Here is a 24,063-nt window from a genome sequence, read left to right on the forward strand (position 1 = left end):
TGAGAGGAGAAGGAGGATATGGCTGATAGACACTCTGGGGTTCTGGAGAGCAGAGAGGTGACATCTGGGCCAGAGAGGTAGATCTGAGTGTCATCGGCATATAGATGGTACTGGAATCCATAGGACCTTATGAGTTGTCCCAGTCCGAGTGTATAGATTGAGAGGAGTAAGGGCCCTAGGGCAGAGCCTTGAGGGACACCAACAGAGGGGGCGAGATGAAGAGGTAGTATGGGAGTAGGAAACACTAAATGTGCGGTGGGTAAGGTATAAGGAGATCCAAGATAGGGCAAGGTCTTTGACACCAAAGGAAGAAAGGATCTGTAGTAGGAGGCAGTGGTCAACTGTGTTGAAGGCAGAAGACAGGTCTAGAAGGAGGAGTATAGAGAATTGTCTGTTTGCTTTGGCTGTAAGTAAGTTGTTAGGAATGCACTCCCCATAGGCCTCTATACAGTATAATGCACTCCCCATAGGCCTCTATACAGTATAATGCACTCCCCATAGGCCTCCATATAGTATAATGCACTCCCATAGGCCTCCATATAGTATAATGTACTCCCCATAGGCATTTGTACAGTATAATGCACTCCCCACACGCCTCCATATAGTATAATGCATTCCCCATAGGCCTCTATACAGTATAATGCACTCCCCATAGGCCTCCATATAGTATAATGCACTCCCCATAGGCCTCCAGATAGTGTAATGCACTTTCCATAGGCCTCCATATAGTATAATGCACTTTGCATAGGCCTCCATATAGTATAATGCACTCCCCATAGGCCTCTATACTGTATAATGCACTCCCCATAGGCCTCTATATAGTATAATGCACTCCCCATAGGCCTCCATATAGTATCATGCACTCCCCACAGGCCTCCATATAGTATCATGCACTCCCCATAGGCCTCTATATAGTATAATACACTCCCATAGGCCTCTATACAGTAAAATGCACTCCTCATAGGCCTCCATATAGTATAATGCACTCCTCATAGGCCTCCATATAGTGTCATGCACTCCCCATAGGCCTCTATATAGTATAATGCACTCCTCATAGGCCTCATATAGTATCATGCACTCCCCATAGGCCTCTATATAGTATAATGCACTCCTCATAGGCCTCCATATAGTATCATGCACTCCCCATAGGCCTCCATATAGTATCATGCACTCCTCATAGGCCTCCATATAGTATAATGCACTCCTCATAGGCCTCCATATAGTATAATGCACTCCTCATAGGCCTCCATATAGTATAATACACTCCTCATAGGCCTCCATATAGTATAATGCACTCCTCATAGGCCTCCATATAGTATCATGCACTCCCCATAGGCCTCTATATAGTATAATACACTCCCATAGACCTCAATACAGTAAAATGCACTCCTCATAGGCCTCCATATAGTATAATGCACACCCATAGGCCTCCATATAATATAATGCACTCCCCATAGTCCTCCATATAGTATAATGCACTCTGATGTAGGCCCCTGTATAGTATGATACCTTAAAAAAATGCAATTAAAAAAATACAATACTCACCATCTCTCCTCCTTATTGTCTCGCTACTCTGAGAGCCAATGGATCCAATGACATTTCAACAAATGTTTGATGCAAACATAAAACATCTGTAAAAAAGCTGAAAGTGGAAAGTGGAAGTGTGTCTTTAGCGTTTTACAGATCATTTCATTTTCAACTTAACTGTTAACAATAACAGTAATTTTGAGCAGGAGGGGTGGCCAAACTTTTACATTATATAATACTGCCCCTATGTACAAGAATATAACTACTATAATAGTGAAAAAAGAGAACAACAGCGCTGCACAGCCTTGCAACCTAGAGCGTACTATAAACAGTCCAGCTGCGGTGTACCAGGGAAACCTGACCTCAGCAATGGAGGTGCTCGCATGAAAAAAGAAGCATGTATCATGATATGAAGAAGAAATATGCGGCAGGACTCACCAATCTGTGTGTGGTTCAGTCCTTTATTTAAGACATTACTCCAAACAACATCTTCACGGCTCGGGGGAGTGCAGATGGGAAGGTGGTGAGCAGGGATCGACGACGGCCGTTTCGTAGAAGCACTGTTACAGCGCGAAACGGCCGTCGTCGATCCCTGCTCACCACCTTCCCATCTGCACTCCCCCGAGCCGTGAAGATGTTGTTTGGAGTAATGTCTTAAATAAAGGACTGAACCACACACAGATTGGTGAGTGCTGCCGCATATTTCCTCTTCATATCATGATAACTACTATAATACTGCCCCTATGTACAAGAATATAACTACTATAATACTGCCCCTATGTACAAGAATATAACTACTATAATACTGCCCCTATGTACAGGAATATAACTACTATAATACTGCCCCTATGTACAAGAATATAACTACTATAATACTGCTCCTATGTACAAGAATGTAACTACTATAATACTGCTCCTATATACAAGTATATAACTACTAATATTCTTGTACATAGGGACAGTATTATACTACTATAATACTGCCCCTATGTACAAGAATATAACTACTATAATACTGCCCCTATGTACAAGAATATAACTACTATAATACTGCTCCTATGTACAAGAATATAACTACTATAATACTGCCCCTATGTACAAGAATATAACTACTATAATACTGCCCCCTATGTACAAGAATATAACTACTATAATACTGCCCCCTATGTACAAGAATATAACTACTATAATACTGCCCCTATGTACAAGAATATAACTACTATAATACTGCCCCTATGTACAAGAATATAACTACTATAATACTGCCCCTATGTACAGAATATAACTACTATAATACTGCCCCTATGTACAAGAATATAACTACTATAATACTGCCCCTATGTATAAGAATATAACTACTATAATACTGCTCCTATGTACAAGAATATAACTACTATAATACTGCCCCTAAGTACAGGAATATAACTACTATAATACTGCCCCCCATGTTCAGGAATATAAGTGCTATAATACTGCCCCCTATATAAGACTGTATCCACTATAATACTGATATAGAGAGAAGCTTGTACGCCAGAACCGTATGTATAAACCAATCATCATACAGTATTTTATTTGTAATATAACAAATCACCGTTTAGTGACGTGTATATAAAGGTGTGAGCCCCCGAGACGTCGCCACATTCGCACATGTGATAATCGGTGCCGGTAACGGAGCTGAGATGGTTGCGGCCACCGGTGATCCCACCTCCATATAACATCCTCTCTGAGCCGTCGCGGTGTTTGGCTTTGGCCGTCGTGTCGGACACGTAACTGATGCTGATGGAGACGGTGATGGTGACAAATGTATAGAGATCACAGCAGATAACATTGTGAGCCGCTGCGGCTGGTGCTTGTGAAGACCCCTGTGATGCCGCCCCCCACCACACCGGCTCGCTGCTCGGAGGTGTCCTTTCTCTTCGTCTCGGCTTTGCTCGGGGTGAGACCTTGTTTTGTCGTCTTTTTCAGGTCTACGCTTCTTCAGCAGCAGTTTAATCAAGTTGGTAAAGTGGAGCATGGCTCCGTGGCTCTGCCGGCCATCATGCGTTCTGGGGCTGGGGGTCCTGAAAACTTCCAGGTGGGCTCCATGCCCCAGGCTCAGCAGCAGATCACCAGCGGACAGATGCACTGGGGACATATGCCGCCTCTGGTGAGGACCCCATTTGGTCTGTTCCTACATTAGTGGTTGCACATGCGGCTTCTCTTCTGGTCACTCCTGTTCCTCTGCCCCCGACAGACTTCTGCCCAGCAGGCTCTGACTGGCACCATTAACTCCAGCATGCAGGCGGTGAATGCAGCTCAGGCCACCCTCGAGGACTTCGATACTCTGCCACCTCTGGGCCAGGATGCGGTGAGTACGAAGCTGACCGGACACAACGGTCCAGAGTATAAAGAGAAGGGGGAGTAAGAACCACAAAGCCCAGCGCCCCTAGAAAAATGGGTTCAGCATGCGGGCCCCCTTCTCCATCATAGTTTCCATTCTGGCTAGTGGCATCTGTAGGTGATGGCCAACATTGCTAATTCCAATACTGTAAAACATCGGCATCGGTGTGACCAGTAGACTGCAGTGCGAAACGGCTGTCGTCCACTCCTGCTCCCATCCTCCCGATGCTGATTTTTTTAAGGATTGGAATAAAGAAGTTTTTTAACCGGTGAGTGCCATCCGCTCCTTTCAATTTTTGTATCCATTGTGGCTATTTTCTTCGTATTGGCACCCCGGCTCACGGACCACTTACTGCTGTATACATTCTTTCATGCAATTACCTGTGCACTGAGTGGCCTTCCCCGCTGTGCGGATTAACACTTTGTTGGAGCTATGATGGCCAACATTGTGCCCGTATTCTGACTCTCCCCCGGTCTGTAGCTTCATTCTGACATTGTAAAAAGAGAGTGTATCCCAAACGTTCTCTGGTACCGAATCCTGTAGTCAGTAGTGTGAATGGGGGGATATCTGTCACCCACTGAGCCCAGAAAAGCGCAGCACAGAATGAGGGTCTATCACAAAACCCCCGAGCCCAGAAGAGCGCAGCACAGAATGAGGGGCTATCACACAATCCGCCGAGCCCAGAAGAGCAAAGCACAGAATTAGGGGCTATCACAAACCCCCAGAGCCCAGAAGAGCACAGCGCAGAATGAGGGGCTATCACACAATCCGCCGAGCCTAGAAGAGCACAGCGCAGAATGAGGGGCTATCACAAACCCCCCGAGCCAAGAAGAGCACAGCGCAGAATGAGGGGCTATCACAAACACCCCGAGCCCAGAAGAGCACAGCGCAGAATGAGGGGCTATCACACAATCCGCCGAGCCCAGAAGAGCACAGCGCAGAATGAGGGGCTATCACACAATCCGCCGAGCCCAGAAGAGCACAGCGCAGAATGAGGGGCTATCACAAACCCCCCGAGCCAAGAAGAGCACAGCGCAGAATGAGGGGCTATCACAAACACCCCGAGCCCAGAAGAGCGCAGCACAGAATGAGGGGCTATCACACAATCCGCCAAGCCCAGAAGAGCACAGCACAGAATGAGGGGCTATCACAAACCCCCCAAGCCCAGAAGAGTGCAGCACAGAATGAGGGGCTCTCACAAACCCCCCCGAGCCCAGAAGAGCGCAGCACAGAATGAGGGGCTATCACAAAACCCCGAGCCAAGGAGAGCGCAGCACAGAATGAGGGGCTATCACAAACCCTCGAGCCTAGAAGAGCACAGCGCAGAATGAGGGGCTATCACAAAGCCTCCGAGCCTAGAAGAGCGCAGCACAGAATGAGGGGCTATTGCACAAACCACTGAGCCCAGAAGAGCGCAGCACAGAATGAGGTGCTATCACACAACCCACTGAGCCCAGAAGAGCGCAGCACAGAATGAGGGGCTATCACAAACCCCCCGAGCCTAGAAGAGTTCAGCACAGAATGAGGGGCTATTGCACAAACCACTGAGCCCAGAAGAGCGCAGCACAGAATGAGGGGCTATCACACAACCTCCAAGCCCAGAAGAGCGCAGCACAGAATGAGATGCTATCACACAACCCACTGAGCCCAGAAGAGCGCAGCACAGAATGAGGGGCTATCACACAACCTCCAAGCCCAGAAGAGCGCAGCACAGAATGAGGGGCTATTGCACAAACCACTGAGTTCAGAAGAGCGCAGCACAGAATGAGGGACTATCACAAAACCCCCGAGCCTAGAAGAGCACAGCACAGAATGAGGGGCTATTGCACAAACCACTGAGCCCAGAAGAGCGCAGCACAGAATGAGGTGCTATCACAAACCCCCCGAGCCTAGAAGAGTTCAGCACAGAATGAGGGGCTATTGCACAAACCACTGAGTTCAGAAGAGCGCAGCACAGAATGAGGGGCTATCACACAACCTCCAAGCCCAGAAGAGCGCAGCGCAGAATGAGGGACTATCCCAAACCGCCCGAGCCCAGAAGAGCGCAGCGCAGAATGAGGGGCAATCACAAAACCCCCGAGCCAAGGAGAGCACAGCACAGAATGAGGGGCTATCACAAAGCCCCCAAGCCTAGAAGAGCGCAGCTCAGAATGAGGGACTGGCACAAACCGCCCGAGCCCAGAAGAGCGCAGCACAGAATGAGGGGCTGTCACAAAACCCCCGAGCCTAGAAGAGCGCAGCACAGAACGAGTGGCTTTCACACAACCCCTGAGCCCTGAAGAGCGCGCAGCGCAGAATGAGGGGCTATGGCACAATCTGCCGAGCCCAGAAGAGGGCAGCACAGAATGAGTAGATGTGACATGTTTATTCGGTTGCAAACCCTGTAATTATCGGGGGATCATCTGTCTTTGTCATCTTTATGTGACTTAACCATAGAGACCCTTCAGCCGGACAACTGGTCTGTGTCTAGGTTTGGAGCCTTCACGTTAGGTTTCCATAGAGGAGGTGGATAATTAGATGTGCGGTGTATGTGTGCGCCATGAGGTATATGTGCAGTCTGGTGTATGTGTGTGCCGTGTGGTAGATGTGCAGTGTGGTAGATGTGTGGTGTATGTGTGCGCTGTGTGGTAGATGTGCAGTGTGGTAGATGTGTGGTGTATGTGTGCGCTGTGTGGTAGATGTGCAGTGTGGTAGATGTATGGTGTATGTGTGTGCGGTGTGGTAGATGTGTGGTGTAGATGTGCGGTGTGGTAGATGTGCGGTGTGGTAGATGTGTGGTGTGGTAGATGTGTGGTGTATGTGTGTGCGGTGTATGTGTGTGCGGTGTGGTAGATGTGCAGTGTATGTGTGTGCGGTGTGGTAGATGTGCAGTGTGGTGTATGGATGTGCAGTGTGGTAGATGTGTGGTGTATATGTGCGGTGTGGTAGATGTGCGGTCTGTGTGTGTGTGTAGTGTGGTAGATGTGTGGTGTATATGTGCGGTGTGGTAGATGTGCGGTGTATGTGTGTGTAGTGTGGTAGATGTGCAGTGTGGTGTATGTGTGTGCAGTGTGGTAGATGTGTGGTGTATATGTGCGGTGTGGTAGATGTGTGGTGTACGTGTGTGCAGTGTGGTAGATGTGCAGTGTGGTGTATGTGTGTGTGGTGTATGTGTGCGGTGTGGTAGATGTGTGGTGTATGTGTGTGCGGTGTATGTGTGTGCGGTGTGGTAGATGTGCGGTGTATGTGTGTGTGGTAGATGTGCGGTGTATGTGTGGTAGATGTGCGGTGTATGTGTGTGCGGTGTGGTAGATGTGCGGTGTATGTGTGGTAGATGTGCAGTGTGGTAGGTGTGCGGTGTATGTGTGCGCCGTATGGTAGATGTACGGTATGTGCGTGGTGCGGTCGGTCTACAGGGGGATTATAAGGCGACATATCAGCCTACACTTCCCCACTATTCCTGGATTTGTTTAAATTTTGAAATAATTTTAGGCAGCAAAAGCCTGGCGGAAAAACAAGATGGATGAATCCAAGCATGAGATCCATTCCCAGGTGGACGCCATCACTGCTGGGACTGCGTCTGTTGTAAACCTGACCGCAGGTGAGACCTCCTCCCTGGCAGCAGCACTAGATGTATGGGACAGGAGCAGAAGAGCTGAGTGTAGAGGAGCAGCGTGCAGAAATCTGTGCCTCTGACGACCTCTCTTCTGTGATTCAGGAGATCCGGCTGACACCGATTACACAGCAGTGGGATGTGCGGTTACCACCATCTCCTCTAACCTTACGGAGATGTCCCGGGGTGTGAAGCTTCTGGCAGCTCTTATGGAAGATGAAGGGGGAAACGGTAGACAGCTTCTCCATGCGGCCAAGAACCTGGCTGGAGCCGTGTCTGAGCTTCTGAAGACTGCCCAGCCTGCGAGCACCGAGGTGTGTTCAGTGTCTAGTGTGCGACTCTTCTATCATGCACTGGAATATTTTGTCCCGCACTGAATCTGTGTCTTTCTTGTGTTCTAAGCCAAGACAGGTCCTTCTTCAGGCTGCTGGAAATGTCGGTCAGACGAGTGGAGAATTGCTGCAACAGATTGGGGAGTGTGACACTGACCCACGTTTTCAGGTAAGCGTGAGTTTCTCAAGTTTTATTTTGTTGCCTACTTCTAATTATCACTTATTTCCTATGACTACCCCATCTCTTGACTTGTTATCTTTCGTTACTCTGGTCTCTCCTTCTCTTAATGTAGATTTAGATTTTCCTTATATCTTAATTATCCTGAATAAATAGATTATCCCCGTGTCATGTCCTCTTCATGTACATGTAGATTATGCTTGTGTCCTCTCCTGCTTCCTGTAGATGTAGGTTGCCCCGTGTCTCCTCCTGCTTCCTGTACATGTAGATTATCCCTGTGTCCCATCCTTTTCCTGTAGATTGGAATACAAACCTTGAAGGCTACAACCTATTTATAATTTTGATTTATAATAAACAGGATTAACAAGAGGGGAGGAGATATTGCATTGTATGTTAGGAAAATGTATATCTCCACAGAGATCCAAGCTTCAGAGACTGGTATCTCTGTAGAAACTAGAACAACGGAAAGGACACTATTGTAGGTGTTTACTATAGGCCACCTGGACAGACTGAAGATATGGATAAACTCATTTTACAGCAGACATCTTTGTTCTCCAAAAAAAGTATAACATGGTGATCATGAGAGATTTTAACTATCCAGATATTTATTGGGCATCTCTCTCAGGGAAAAGTAATGGGTCCAGAAATTTCTTATCTTCTATTGCTGACAACTTTATATTTGAAAAGGTAGAAGAGAGAACAAAGAGGATCTGCAATCTTGGACCTAATTCTTACCAACAGGGAGGAAATGGTTGAACAAGTAAATGTGGCCGGTAATTTAGGGGGCAACGATCATGCTATCCTCGAATTTTGGATTAGAAGAAGAGAAAGACCAGTGAGGACTCAGACTTTAAGGTTGGACATCAGAATGGCAGATTTTAATGGACTTGGAAAGAGGGTAGGAAAGGTCCAATGGTTGGATTTTGTAAAGGACAGAAATGTCCATGGAGGATGGGGATACTTTGCTAAATGAGATTCGCACTGCACAATCTGTAACAATCTCGAAAAGAAGGAAGAATTGGAAGCATTTAAAGAGATCAGGATGGAAGAACACAGAACTTATCACTTCCTAAAGAGGAAGAAAGAAATGTATATCGAATGGAAAGACGGGGCATATCTAAAGAAGAATATAAGATTTAGAAGAGCTAAAGCCAGTAATGAAGTGAGGTTTGCAAGGGAGACCAAAAGCAGTAAACAAGTTTTTTTGGGGTATGTCAAAATCAAAAGAAAAGTCAAAGATGCTATAGAATTTTTACAGGATGAACAGGGTGAAGTAGTCAGAAATTATGTTGAGAAGACGAACATTTAAATTTCTATGTTGCATCTGTGCTCACTAAGAAAGCAAATGTAACATCAACTGATCTTCACGGGGCCATGAAAGGAACAAAATAATCCACACTATCCATAAACAGAGAGATGGTGAGGGAACACTAAGCTAATTTACATGAATTTACATCTCCTGGCCCAGATAAATGACATCCTAGGGTACTGGGCTAATGGGTCGATAATGACTAGTAGGATCGCTGCTTCCATCAGGTGATGCTATAGAGTTCCAGTCCTTTTTCTCTCTGAAGATGCAATTTGCATATTTAATTTCCCAGAGGATCATTGTGCGGCGAATAATCCTCCTTACATTGACATACCAGGGTCAGTATGTCACTCTACAAGGGGAAACATTACCCCTTAGATCCTAAGATACTGAAAAAGTTGGCAGAGGAAATTGAAGAACCACTAGCCAGAATCTTTGAAAAATCCTGGAGAACAGGAGACGTTCCCGAAGATTGGACAAGGGCAAATGTCTCTATATTTAAAAAAGGAAAGAAGATGGAGAAAGGAAATTACATGCCAGTGAGCCTTACTTCTATACCAGAAAAGAGCTTTAAAGGGCCACTGTCACCCCCTCCTAGGTGCATGTATTACCAAAATAAAGGGTTTTATATTTTCGACAAAATACCTTTCTTTAGCCAGGGAGGCAGGTCCTCACCCCCCTGCTTGTAACGCCACATTGCCGTCACTCAAATGTTCAGGGGTGCCGTGCACCGCCCCCTCAGCACTGTTTACCCATGAAATCCGGCGCCTGCGCTGTGTATCGCTGTTTGGTGCAGGCGCAGAGAGCTCTGGCCGTCTGACGTCACAGCCAGGCTTGCAGACTGCGCCTGTGCGGCTAGTGCCGCCACCCACCTTGGTAATCCCAGCCCCGCAGTGTGTTATGCATTATGCAGAGTGCGGGGCTGGGATTCACAAGCAGGGCGGCCGCACAGGCGCAGTCTGCAAGCCTGGCTGTGACGTCAGACGGCCAGAGCTCTCTGCGCCTGCACCAAACAGCTATACACAGCGCAGGCGCCGGATTTCATGGGTAAACAGCGCTGAGGGGGCGGTGCCCGTAACCCCTGAACATTTGAGTGACGGCAATGTGGCGTTACAAGCAGGGGGGTGAGGACCTGCCTCCCTGGCTAAAGAAAGGTATTTTGGCGAAAATATAAAACCCTTTATTTTGGTAATACATGCAGCTAAAACTAAAAGAGCCACCTTGTTAGAATGCAGCATTACTGCTGCACAAGGTGGCTCTTTTAGTTTATAACGGCTGGAGGGGGTGACAGTGACCCTTTAAACAAATTTGGAAACACCATGTATGTAAGTACTTGGATAAGAATACAGTAATTAATCAAAGCCAGCTTGAGTTTGTAGCAATCAAATCATGCCAGACTAATTTCTTTCTATGATGGAATCACTGACTGGGTGGATCAGAGAAATTCGGTAGATATAGTACATCTCAACTTCAGAAAAAGCATTTGATAAAGTGTGTCATACTATCCTTATTGAAAAAATGACTAAGTATGTGATTGACATGGCTATGTTTAGGTGGATTCATAATTGGGTCAGTGATCATACTCCAAGGGTGGTTAACAATAGTTACGCATCCAATTGGATGAGTGCTTCAAGTGGGGTACCACAAGGGTCTGTCCTGGCTCAGTGTTGTTCAAAATTTTTGTAAATGGTCTAGATAAGGCAACTGAAGGTAGACTGATCAAATTTACAGACCGTGCAAAGCTAGGAGAAATAGCTAACACTAGAGAAGACAGAGCAAGGATTCAGAAGGATCTAGATAAGCTTGAATATTCAGTAACGACTAATAGAATGGTATTTACCTCGGAGAAATGCAAGATTCTACATCTGGGCAAGAAAAATAAAAATTACATCTACACAATGGGAGGAATAGAACTAAGCAACAGCACGTGTGAAAAAGACTTGGGTATACTAATAGATCACAGGCTGCACATGAGTCAACAGTGTGATGCAGCAGCAAAAAAGGCAAACAATGATCTAGGATGAATTAAGAGAAGCATAGAGCCTAGATCGCGTGAAGTCATTATTGCCCTCTACTCCTCCTTGGTCAGGCCTCATCTGGAATACTGTGTCCAGTTCTGGGCACCACATTTAAAAAAAAAAGACATTGAAAACCTGGAGCAAGTTCAGAGAAGAGCTACCAGGATGGTGAGCGGACTGCAAAATATTTCCTCTGAGGAACGGTTACAGGATCTGGGAATGTTTAGCTTGCAAAAAAGAAGACTAAGAGGAGACTTAATAGCTGTGTACACATATCTGAGGGGCTGTCACAGCGTAGAGGGATCATCATTATTCTCATGTACACATGGAAACACGAGAAGCAATGGAACGAAACTGAAAGAGAGAAGATACAAATTAGATATTAGGAAAAACTTTTTGACAGTGAGGGTGAGTGGTACAGGCGACCACGAGAGGTGGTGAGTTCTCCTTCAATGGAAGTCTTCAGGCTGGACAGAGATCTGTCTGAGATGGGGTGGGGAATCATTTTTTCTGTCATGGGCCATTTGGATATTTATACTATCCTTCAGGGGGCTGTACAAACTCTGCCCACAAAGTACATCCTGACTCTAGCACTGTTTTCAGGACGTAATCTTTCATTGCATGCCCTTCAGTGTTCAGTAGTGAACATTATGTGTGTGTGCTAACAGAGCAAGAAGAAATTAATGAGCTGGTGGCAATCAAAATACAGCTCCCTGACCAAGACTGCGGTCCCTGAGAATCTGCTCGGGGGCCTGCTAAAAGGTCATCATGAGCCGTAAATGGCCCTGGGGCCTGAATCCATTCTGATTCTAGATGTAGATTATCCCTGTGCCCCCTCCTGCTTCCCACAGATGTAGATTATCCCTGTCACCTCCTGCTTCCCACAAATGTAGATTATCCCTGTGCCCCCTCCTGCTTCCCACAGATGTAGATTATCCCTGTGCCCCCTCCTGCTTCCCACAGATGTAGATTATCCCTGTGCCCCCTCCTTCCCACAGATGTAGATTATCCCTGTGCCCCCTCCTGCTTCCCACAGATGTAGATTATCCCTGTCACCTCCTGCTTCCCACAGATGTAGATTATCCCTGTGCCCCTCCTGCTTCCCACAGATGTAGATTATCCCTGTGTCACCTCCTGCTTCCCACAGATGTAGATTATCCCTGTGTCACCTCCTGCTTCCCACAGATGTAGATTATCCCTGTGCCCCTCCTGCTTCCGATAGATGTAGATTATCGCTGTGCCACCTCCTGCTTCCCACAGATGTAGATTGTCCCTGTGTCACCTCCTGCTTCCCACAGATGTAGATTATCCCTGTGCCCCCTCCTGCTTCCCACAGATGTAGATTATCCCTGTCACCTCCTGCTTCCCACAGATGTTGATTATCCCTGTGTCACCTCCTGCTTCCCACAGATGTAGATTATCCCTGTGCCTCCTCCTGCTTCCCACAGATGTAGATTATCCCTGTGCCTCCTCCTGCTTCCCACAGATGTAGATTATCCCTGTGCCCCCTCCTGCTTCCCACAGATGTAGATTATCCCTGTGTCACCTCCTGCTTCCCACAGATGTAGATTATCCCTGTGCCCCCTCCTGCTTCCCACAGATGTAGATTATCCCTGTGTCACCTCCTGCTTCCCACAGATGTAAATTATCCCTGTGTCACCTCCTGCTTCCCACAGATGTAGATTATCCCTGTGTCACCTCCTTCCCACAGATGCAGATTATCCCTGTGTCACCTCCTGCTTCCCACAGATGCAGATTATCCCTGTCACCTCCTACTTCCCACAGATGTAGATTATCCCTGTGTCACCTCCTGCTTCCCACAGATGTAGATTATCCCTGTGCCTCCTCCTGCTTCCCACAGATGTAGATTATCCCTGTGCCTCCTTCTTCCCATAGATGTAGATTATCCCTGTGCCTCCTCCTGCTTCCCACAGATGTAGATTATCCCTGTGTCACCTCCTGCTTCCCACAGATGTAGATTATCCCTGTGTCACCACCTGCTTCCCACAGATGTAGATTATCCCTGTGTCACCTCCTGCTTCCCACAGATGTAGATTATCCCTGTGCCTCCTCCTGCTTCCCACAGATGTAGATTATCCCTGTGCCTCCTCCTGCTTCCCACAGATGTAGATTATCCCTGTGTCGCCTCCTGCTTCCCACAGATGTAGATTATCCCTGTGCCTCCTCCTGCTTCCCACAGATGTAGATTATCCCTGTGTCACCTCCTGCTTCCCACAGAGGTAGATTATCCCTGTGCCCCTCCTGCTTCCCACAGATGTAGATTATCCCTGTGTCACCTCCTGCTTCCCACAGATGTTGATTATCCCTGTGTCACCTCCTGCTTCCCACAGATGTAGATTATCCCTGTCACCTCCTTCCCACAGATGTAGATTATCCCTGTGCACCCTCCTGCTTCCCACAAATGTAGATTATCCCTGTGCCCCCTCCTGCTTCCCACAGATGTAGATTATCCCTGTCACCTCCTGCTTCCCACAGATGTAGATTATCCCTGTGCCCCTCCTGCTTCCCACAGATGTAGATTATCCCTGTCACCTCCTGCTTCCCACAGATGTAGATTATCCCTGTGTCACCTCCTGCTTCCCACAGATGTAGATTATCCCTGTGTCACCTCCTGCTTCCCACAGATGTAGATTATCCCTGTGCTCCTCCTGCTTCCCACAGATGTAGATTATCCCTGTGCTCCTCCTGCTTCCCACAGATGTAGATTATCCCTGTGCCTCCTCCTGCTTCCCACAGATGTAGATTATCCCTGTGCCTCCTTCTTCCCATAGATGTAGATTATCCCTGTGCCTCCTCCTGCTTCCCACAGATGTAGATTATCCCTGTGTCACCTCCTGCTTCCCACAGATGTAGATTATCCCTGTGTCACCACCTGCTTCCCACAGATGTAGATTATCCCTGTGTCACCTCCTGCTTCCCACAGATGTAGATTATCCCTGTGCCTCCTCCTGCTTCCCACAGATGTAGATTATCCCTGTGCCTCCTCCTGCTTCCCACAGATGTAGATTATCCCTGTGTCGCCTCCTGCTTCCCACAGATGTAGATTATCCCTGTGCCTCCTCCTGCTTCCCACAGATGTAGATTATCCCTGTGTCACCTCCTGCTTCCCACAGAGGTAGATTATCCCTGTGCCCCTCCTGCTTCCCACAGATGTAGATTATCCCTGTGTCACCTCCTGCTTCCCACAGATGTTGATTATCCCTGTGTCACCTCCTGCTTCCCACAGATGTAGATTATCCCTGTCACCTCCTTCCCACAGATGTAGATTATCCCTGTGCACCCTCCTGCTTCCCACAAATGTAGATTATCCCTGTGCCCCCTCCTGCTTCCCACAGATGTAGATTATCCCTGTCACCTCCTGCTTCCCACAGATGTAGATTATCCCTGTGCCCCTCCTGCTTCCCACAGATGTAGATTATCCCTGTCACCTCCTGCTTCCCACAGATGTAGATTATCCCTGTGTCACCTCCTGCTTCCCACAGATGTAGATTATCCCTGTGTCACCTCCTGCTTCCCACAGATGTAGATTATCCCTGTGCTCCTCCTGCTTCCCACAGATGTAGATTATCCCTGTGCTCCTCCTGCTTCCCACAGATGTAGATTATCTCTGTGTCACCTCCTGCTTCCCACAGATGTAGATTATCCCTGTGTCACCTCCTGCTTCCCACAGATGTAGATTATCCCTGTCACCTCCTGCTTCCCACAAATGTAGATTATCCCTGTGCCCCCTCCTGCTTCCCACAGATGTAGATTATCCCTGTGCCCCTCCTGCTTCCCACAGATGTAGATTATCCCTGTGCCCCTCCTGCTTCCCACAGATGTAGATTATCTCTGTGTCACCTCCTGCTTCCCACAGATGTAGATTATCCCTGTGTCACCTCCTGCTTCCCACAGATGTAGATTATCCCTGTCACCTCCTGCTTCCCACAAATGTAGATTATCCCTGTGCCCCCTCCTGCTTCCCACAGATGTAGATTATCCCTGTGCCCCTCCTGCTTCCCACAGATGTAGATTATCCCTGTGCCTCCTCCTGCTTCCCACAGATGTAGATTATCCCTGTGCCCCCTCCTGCTTCCCACAGATGTAGATTATCCCTGTGCTCCTCCTGCTTCCCACAGATGTAGATTATCCCTGTGCTCCTCGTGCTTCTCACAGATGTAGATTATCCCTGTGTCACCTCCTGCTTCCCACAGATGTAGATTATCCCTGTGCTCCTCCTGCTTCTCACAGATGTAGATTATCCCTGTGTCACCTCCTGCTTCTCACAGATGTAGATTATCCCTGTGTCACCTCCTGCTTCCCACAGATGTAGATTATCCCTGTGTCACCTCCTGCTTCCCACAGATGTAGATTATCCCTGTGTCACCTCCTGCTTCCCACAGATGTAGATTATCCCTGTGCCCCTCCTGCTTCCCACACATGTAGATTATCCATGTGCCCCTCCTGCTTCCCACACATGTAGATTATCCCTGTGTCACCTCCTGCTTCCCACAGATGTAGATTATCCCTGTGTCACCTCCTGCTTCCCACAGATGTAGATTATCCCTGTGTCACCTCCTGCTTCCCACAGATGTAGATTATCCCTGTGCCTCCTCCTGCTTCCCACAGATGTAGATTATCCCTGGGTCTCCTCCTGCTTCCCACAGATGTAGATTATGCCTGGGTCTCCTCCTGCTTCCCACAGATGTAGATTATCCCTGGGTCTCCTCCTGCTTCCCACAGATGTAGATTATCCCTGTGTCACCTCCTGCTTCCCACAGATGTAGATTATCCCTGTGTCACCTCCTGCTTCCCACAGATGTAGATTATCCCTGTGCCTCCTCCTGCTTCCCACAGATGTAGATTATCCCTGTGCACCCGCCTGCTTCCCACAGATGTAGATTATCCCTGTGCCCCCTCCTGCTTCCCACAGATGTAGATTATCCCTGTGTCACCTCCTGCTTCCCACAGATGTAGATTATCCCTGTGCCTCCTCCTGCTTCCCACAGATGTAGATTATCCCTGTGCCTCCTCCTGCTTCCCACAGATGTAGATTATCCCTGTGCACCCGCCTGCTTCCCACAGATGTAGATTATCCCTGTGCCCCCTCCTTCCCACAGATGTAGATTATCCCTGTGTCACCTCCTGCTTCCCACAGATGTAGATTATCCCTGTGCCTCCTCCTGCTTCCCACAGATGTAGATTATCCCTGGGTCTCCTCCTGCTTCCCACAGATGTAGATTATGCCTGGGTCTCCTCCTGCTTCCCACAGATGTAGATTATCCCTGGGTCTCCTCCTGCTTCCCACAGATGTAGATTATCCCTGTGTCACCTCCTGCTTCCCACAGATGTAGATTATCCCTGTGTCACCTCCTGCTTCCCACAGATGTAGATTATCCCTGTGCCTCCTCCTGCTTCCCACAGATGTAGATTATCCCTGTCACCTCCTGCTTCCCACAGATGTAGATTATCCCTGTGTCACCTCCTGCTTCCCACAGATGTAGATTATCCCTGTGCCTCCTCCTGCTTCCCACAGATGTAGATTATCCCTGTCACCTCCTGCTTCCCACAGATGTAGATTATCCCTGTGTCACCACCTGCTTCCCACAGATGTAGATTATCCCTGTGTCACCTCCTGCTTCCCACAGATGTAGATTATCCCTGTGTCACCTCCTGCTTCCCACAGATGTAGATTATCCCTGTGCCCCTCCTGCTTCCCACAGATGTAGATTATCCCTGTCACCTCCTGCTTCCCACAGATGTAGATTATCCCTGTCACCTCCTGCTTCCCACAGATGTTGATTATCCCTGTGTCACCTCCTGCTTCCGACAGATGTAGATTATCCCTGTCACCTCCTGCTTCCCACAGATGTAGATTATCCCTGTGCCTCCTCCTGCTTCCCACAGATGTAGATTATCCCTGTCACCTCCTGCTTCCCACAGATGTAGATTATCCCTGTGCCTCCTCCTGCTTCCCACAGATGTAGATTATCCCTGTGCCTCCTCCTGCTTCCCACAGATGTAGATTATCCCTGTGCCCCCTCCTGCTTCCCACAGATGTAGATTATCCCTGTCACCTCCTGCTTCCCACAGATGTAGATTATCCCTGTGTCACCTCCTGCTTCCCACAGATGTAGATTATCCCTGTGCCTCCTCCTGCTTCCCACAGATGTAGATTATCCCTGTGCCTCCTCCTGCTTCCCACAGATGTAGATTATCCCTGTGCCTCCTCCTGCTTCCCACAGATGTAGATTATCCCTGTGCCCCTCCTGCTTCCCACAGATGTAGATTATCCCTGTGCCCCTCCTGCTTCCCACAGATGTAGATTATCCCTGTGTCACCTCCTGCTTCCCACAGATGTAGATTATCCGTGTTACCTCCTGCTTCCCACAGATGTAGATTATCCCTGTGTCACCTCCTGCTTCCCACAGATGTAGATTATCCCTGTGCCCCTCCTGCTTCCCACACATGTAGATTATCCCTGTGCCCCTCCTGCTTCCCACAGATGTAGATTATCCCTGTGTCACCTCCTGCTTCCCACAGATGTAGATTATCCCTGTCACCTCCTGCTTCCCACAGATGTAGATTATCCCTGTGTCACCTCCTGCTTCCCACAGATGTAGATTATCCCTGTGTCACCTCCTGCTTCCCACAGATGTAGATTATCCCTGTGTCACCTCCTGCTTCCCACAGATGTAGATTATCCCTGTGCCTCCTCCTGCTTCCCACAGATGTAGATTATCCCTGTGTCACCTCCTGCTTCCCACAGATGTAGATTATCCCTGTCACCTCCTGCTTCCCACAGATGTAGATTATCCCTGTGCCTCCTCCTGCTTCCCACAGATGTAGATTATCCCTGTGCCTCCTCCTGCTTCCCACAGATGTAGATTATCCCTGTGCCTCCTCCTGCTTCCCACAGATGTAGATTATCCCTGTGCCTCCTCCTGCTTCCCACAGATGTAGATTACCCCTGTGTCACCTCCTGCTTCCCACAGATGTAGATTATCCCTGTCACCTCCTGCTTCCCACAGATGTAGATTATCCCTGTGTCACCTCCTGCTTCCCACAGATGTAGATTATCCCTGTGCCCCCTCCTGCTTCCCATAGATGTAGATTATCCGTGTCACCTCCTGCTTCCCACAGATGTAGATTATCCCTGTGCCTCCTCCTGCTTCCCACAGATGTAGATTATCCTTGTCACCTCCTGCTTCCCACAGATGTAGATTATCCCTGTGTCACCTCCTGCTTCCCACAGATGTAGATTATCCCTGTGTCACCTCCTGCTTCCCACAGATGTAGATTATCCCTGTGCCTCCTCCTGCTTCCCACAGATGTAGATTATCCCTGTGCCCCTCCTGCTTCCTACAGATGTAGATTATCCCTGTGCCTCCTCCTGCTTCCCACAGATGTAGATTATCCCTGTGCCTCCTGCTTCCCACAGATGTAGATTATCCCTGTGCCTCCTCCTGCTTCCCACAGATGTAGATTATCCCTGTGCCCCTCCTGCTTCCTACAGATGTAGATTATCCCTGTGCCTCCTCCTGCTTCCCACAGATGTAGATTATCCCTGTGTCACCTCCTGCTTCCCACAGATGTAGATTATCCCTGTGCCCCTCCTGCTTCCTACAGATGTAGATTATCCCTGTGCCCCCTCCTGCTTCCCATAGATGTAGATTATCCCTGTGTCACCTCCTGCTTCCCACAGATGTAGATTATCCCTGTGCCTCCTCCTGCTTCCCACAGATGTAGATTATCCCTGTGCCTCCTCCTGCTTCCCACAGATGTAGATTATCCCTGTGTCACCTCCTGCTTCCCACAGATGTAGATTATCCCTGTGTCACCTCCTGCTTCCCACAGATGTAGATTATCCGTGTCACCTCCTGCTTCCTACAGATGTAGATTATCCCTGTGCCCCTCCTGCTTCCCACACATGTAGATTATCCCTGTGCCCCTCCTGCTTCCCACAGATGTAGATTATCCCTGTGTCACCTCCTGCTTCCCACAGATGTAGATTATCCCTGTGTCACCTCCTGCTTCCCACAGATGTAGATTATCCCTGTGTCACCTCCTGCTTCCCACAGATGTAGATTATCCCTGTGTCACCTCCTGCTTCCCACAGATGTAGATTATCCCTGTGCCTCCTCCTGCTTCCCACAGATGTAGATTATCCCTGTGTCACCTCCTGCTTCCCACAGATGTAGATTATCCCTGTGTCACCTCCTGCTTCCCACAGATGTAGATTATCCCTGTGCCTCCTCCTGCTTCCCACAGATGTAGATTATCCCTGTGCCTCCTCCTGCTTCCCACAGATGTAGATTATCCCTGTGCCTCCTCCTGCTTCCCACAGATGTAGATTATCCCTGTGCCTCCTCCTGCTTCCCACAGATGTAGATTATCCCTGTGTCACCTCCTGCTTCCCACAGATGTAGATTATCCCTGTGCCTCCTCCTGCTTCCCACAGATGTAGATTATCCCTGTGTCACCTCCTGCTTCCCACAGATGTAGATTATCCCTGTGTCACCTCCTGCTTCCCACAGATGTAGATTATCCCTGTGTCACCTGCTTCCCACAGATGTAGATTATCCCTGTGCCCCCTCCTGCTTCCCATAGATGTAGATTATCCGTGTCACCTCCTGCTTCCCACAGATGTAGATTATCCCTGTGCCTCCTCCTGCTTCCCACAGATGTAGATTATCCCTGTCACCTCCTGCTTCCCACAGATGTAGATTATCCCTGTGCCTCCTGCTTCCCACAGATGTAGATTATCCCTGTGCCTCCTCCTGCTTCCCACAGATGTAGATTATCCCTGTGCCCCTCCTGCTTTCTACAGATGTAGATTATCCCTGTGCCTCCTCCTGCTTCCCACAGATGTAGATTATCCCTGTGTCACCTCCTGCTTCCCACAGATGTAGATTATCCCTGTGCCCCTCCTGCTTCCTACAGATGTAGATTATCCCTGTGCCCCCTCCTGCTTCCCATAGATGTAGATTATCCCTGTGCCTCCTCCTGCTTCCCACAGATGTAGATTATCCCTGTGCCTCCTCCTGCTTCCCACAGATGTAGATTATCCCTGTGTCACCTCCTGCTTCCCACAGATGTAGATTATCCCTGTCACCTCCTGCTTCCCACAGATGTAGATTATCCCTGTGTCACCTCCTGCTTCCCACAGATGTAGATTATCCCTGTGCCCCTCCTGCTTCCTACAGATGTAGATTATCCCTGTGCCTCCTCCTGCTTCCCACAGATGTAGTTTATCCCTGTGTCACCTCCTGCTTCCCACAGATGTAGATTATCCCTGTCACCTCCTGCTTCCCACAGATGTAGATTATCCCTGTGTCACCTCCTGCTTCCCACAGATGTAGATTATCCCTGTGTCACCTCCTGCTTCCCACAGATGTAGATTATCCCTGTGCCCCTCCTGCTTCCCACAGATGTAGATTATCCCTGTCACCTCCTGCTTCCCACAGATGTTGATTATCCCTGTGTCACCTCCTGCTTCCGACAGATGTAGATTATCCCTGTCACCTCCTGCTTCCCACAGATGTAGATTATCCCTGTGCCTCCTCCTGCTTCCCACAGATGTAGATTATCCCTGTCACCTCCTGCTTCCCACAGATGTAGATTATCCCTGTGCCTCCTCCTGCTTCCCACAGATGTAGATTATCCCTGTGCCTCCTCCTGCTTCCCACAGATGTAGATTATCCCTGTGCCCCCTCCTGCTTCCCACAGATGTAGATTATCCCTGTCACCTCCTGCTTCCCACAGATGTAGATTATCCCTGTCACCTCCTGCTTCCCACAGATGTAGATTATCCCTGTGCCTCCTCCTGCTTCCCACAGATGTAGATTATCCCTGTGCCTCCTCCTGCTTCCCACAGATGTAGATTATCCCTGTGCCTCCTCCTGCTTCCCACAGATGTAGATTATCCCTGTGCCCCTCCTGCTTCCCACAGATGTAGATTATCCCTGTGCCCCTCCTGCTTCCCACAGATGTAGATTATCCCTGTGTCACCTCCTGCTTCCCACAGATGTAGATTATCCCTGTCACCTCCTGCTTCCCACAGATGTAGATTATCCCTGTGTCACCTCCTGCTTCCCACAGATGTAGATTATCCCTGTGTCACCTCCTGCTTCCCACAGATGTAGATTATCCCTGTGCCCCTCCTGCTTCCCACAGATGTAGATTATCCCTGTCACCTCCTGCTTCCCACAGATGTAGATTATCCCTGTCACCTCCTGCTTCCCACAGATGTTGATTATCCCTGTCACCTCCTGCTTCCGACAGATGTAGATTATCCCTGTCACCTCCTGCTTCCCACAGATGTAGATTATCCCTGTGCCTCCTCCTGCTTCCCACAGATGTAGATTATCCCTGTCACCTCCTGCTTCCCACAGATGTAGATTATCCCTGTGCCTCCTCCTGCTTCCCACAGATGTAGATTATCCCTGTGCCTCCTCCTGCTTCCCACAGATGTAGATTATCCCTGTGCCTCCTCCTGCTTCCCACAGATGTAGATTATCCCTGTGCCCCCTCCTGCTTCCCACAGATGTAGATTATCCCTGTCACCTCCTGCTTCCCACAGATGTAGATTATCCCTGTGTCACCTCCTGCTTCCCACAGATGTAGATTATCCCTGTGCCTCCTCCTGCTTCCCACAGATGTAGATTATCCCTGTGCCTCCTCCTGCTTCCCACAGATGTAGATTATCCCTGTGCCTCCTCCTGCTTCCCACAGATGTAGATTATCCCTGTGCCCCTCCTGCTTCCCACAGATGTAGATTATCCCTGTGTCACCTCCTGCTTCCCACAGATGTAGATTATCCGTGTTACCTCCTGCTTCCCACAGATGTAGATTATCCCTGTGTCACCTCCTGCTTCCCACAGATGTAGATTATCCCTGTGCCCCTCCTGCTTCCCACACATGTAGATTATCCCTGTGCCCCTCCTGCTTCCCACAGATGTAGATTATCCCTGTGTCACCTCCTGCTTCCCACAGATGTAGATTTTCCCTGTCACCTCCTGCTTCCCACAGATGTAGATTATCCCTGTGTCACCTCCTGCTTCCCACAGATGTAGATTATCCCTGTGTCACCTCCTGCTTCCCACAGATGTAGATTATCCCTGTGTCACCTCCTGCTTCCCACAGATGTAGATTATCCCTGTGCCTCCTCCTGCTTCCCACAGATGTAGATTATCCCTGTGTCACCTCCTGCTTCCCACAGATGTAGATTATCCCTGTCACCTCCTGCTTCCCACAGATGTAGATTATCCCTGTGCCTCCTCCTGCTTCCCACAGATGTAGATTATCCCTGTGCCTCCTCCTGCTTCCCACAGATGTAGATTATCCCTGTGCCTCCTCCTGCTTCCCACAGATGTAGATTATCCCTGTGCCTCCTCCTGCTTCCCACAGATGTAGATTATCCCTGTGTCACCTCCTGCTTCCCACAGATGTAGATTATCCCTGTCACCTCCTGCTTCCCACAGATGTAGATTATCCCTGTGTCACCTCCTGCTTCCCACAGATGTAGATTATCCCTGTGCCCCCTCCTGCTTCCCATAGATGTAGATTATCCGTGTCACCTCCTGCTTCCCACAGATGTAGATTATCCCTGTGCCTCCTCCTGCTTCCCACAGATGTAGATTATCCCTGTCACCTCCTGCTTCCCACAGATGTAGATTATCCCTGTGTCACCTCCTGCTTCCCACAGATGTAGATTATCCCTGTGTCACCTCCTGCTTCCCACAGATGTAGATTATCCCTGTGCCTCCTCCTGCTTCCCACAGATGTAGATTATCCCTGTGCCCCTCCTGCTTCCTACAGATGTAGATTATCCCTGTGCCTCCTCCTGCTTCCCACAGATGTAGATTATCCCTGTGCCTCCTGCTTCCCACAGATGTAGATTATCCCTGTGCCTCCTCCTGCTTCCCACAGATGTAGATTATCCCTGTGCCCCTCCTGCTTCCTACAGATGTAGATTATCCCTGTGCCTCCTCCTGCTTCCCACAGATGTAGATTATCCCTGTGTCACCTCCTGCTTCCCACAGATGTAGATTATCCCTGTGCCCCTCCTGCTTCCTACAGATGTAGATTATCCCTGTGCCCCCTCCTGCTTCCCATAGATGTAGATTATCCCTGTGCCTCCTCCTGCTTCCCACAGATGTAGATTATCCCTGTGCCTCCTCCTGCTTCCCACAGATGTAGATTATCCCTGTGTCACCTCCTGCTTCCCACAGATGTAGATTATCCCTGTGTCACCTCCTGCTTCCCACAGATGTAGATTATCCCTGTGTCACCTCCTGCTTCCCACAGATGTAGATTATCCCTGTGTCACCTCCTGCTTCCTACAGATGTAGATTATCCCTGTGCCCCTCCTGCTTCCCACACATGTAGATTATCCCTGTGCCCCTCCTGCTTCCCACACATGTAGATTATCCCTGTGCCCCTCCTGCTTCCCACACATGTAGATTATCCCTGTGCCCCTCCTGCTTCCCACAGATGTAGATTATCCCTGTGTCACCTCCTGCTTCCCACAGATGTAGATTATCCCTGTGTCACCTCCTGCTTCCCACAGATGTAGATTATCCCTGTGTCACCTCCTGCTTCCCACAGATGTAGATTATCCCTGTGTCACCTCCTGCTTCCCACAGATGTAGATTATCCCTGTGCCTCCTCCTGCTTCCCACAGATGTAGATTATCCCTGTGTCACCTCCTGCTTCCCACAGATGT

General features: G+C 48.9%; 1 protein-coding gene across 6 annotated transcripts in view; it reads left to right on the top strand.

Moving 5' to 3' along the window:
- The window catches only part of TLN1 (talin 1), a 197,409-nt gene that overhangs the window by 126,095 nt on the left and 47,251 nt on the right, over positions 1-24,063 (top strand). For all 6 annotated transcript variants that reach the window (XR_013220935.1, XR_013220936.1, XM_077281283.1 and 3 more), the window contains exons 13-17: positions 3,493-3,673; positions 3,761-3,874; positions 7,379-7,487; positions 7,605-7,813; positions 7,902-8,000. Coding sequence is in view for 4 of the 6 variants with exons in the window: in XM_077281283.1 (XP_077137398.1) it covers positions 3,493-3,673; positions 3,761-3,874; positions 7,379-7,487; positions 7,605-7,813; positions 7,902-8,000 (712 nt within the window). In the remaining 2 variants the exon portion in view is untranslated. The remainder of the gene's footprint in view (positions 1-3,492; positions 3,674-3,760; positions 3,875-7,378; positions 7,488-7,604; positions 7,814-7,901; positions 8,001-24,063) is intronic.

Source organism: Ranitomeya variabilis, chromosome 1 (genome assembly GCF_051348905.1).
Source record: "Ranitomeya variabilis isolate aRanVar5 chromosome 1, aRanVar5.hap1, whole genome shotgun sequence".
In the NCBI taxonomy this organism is placed as follows: domain Eukaryota; kingdom Metazoa; phylum Chordata; class Amphibia; order Anura; family Dendrobatidae; genus Ranitomeya; species Ranitomeya variabilis.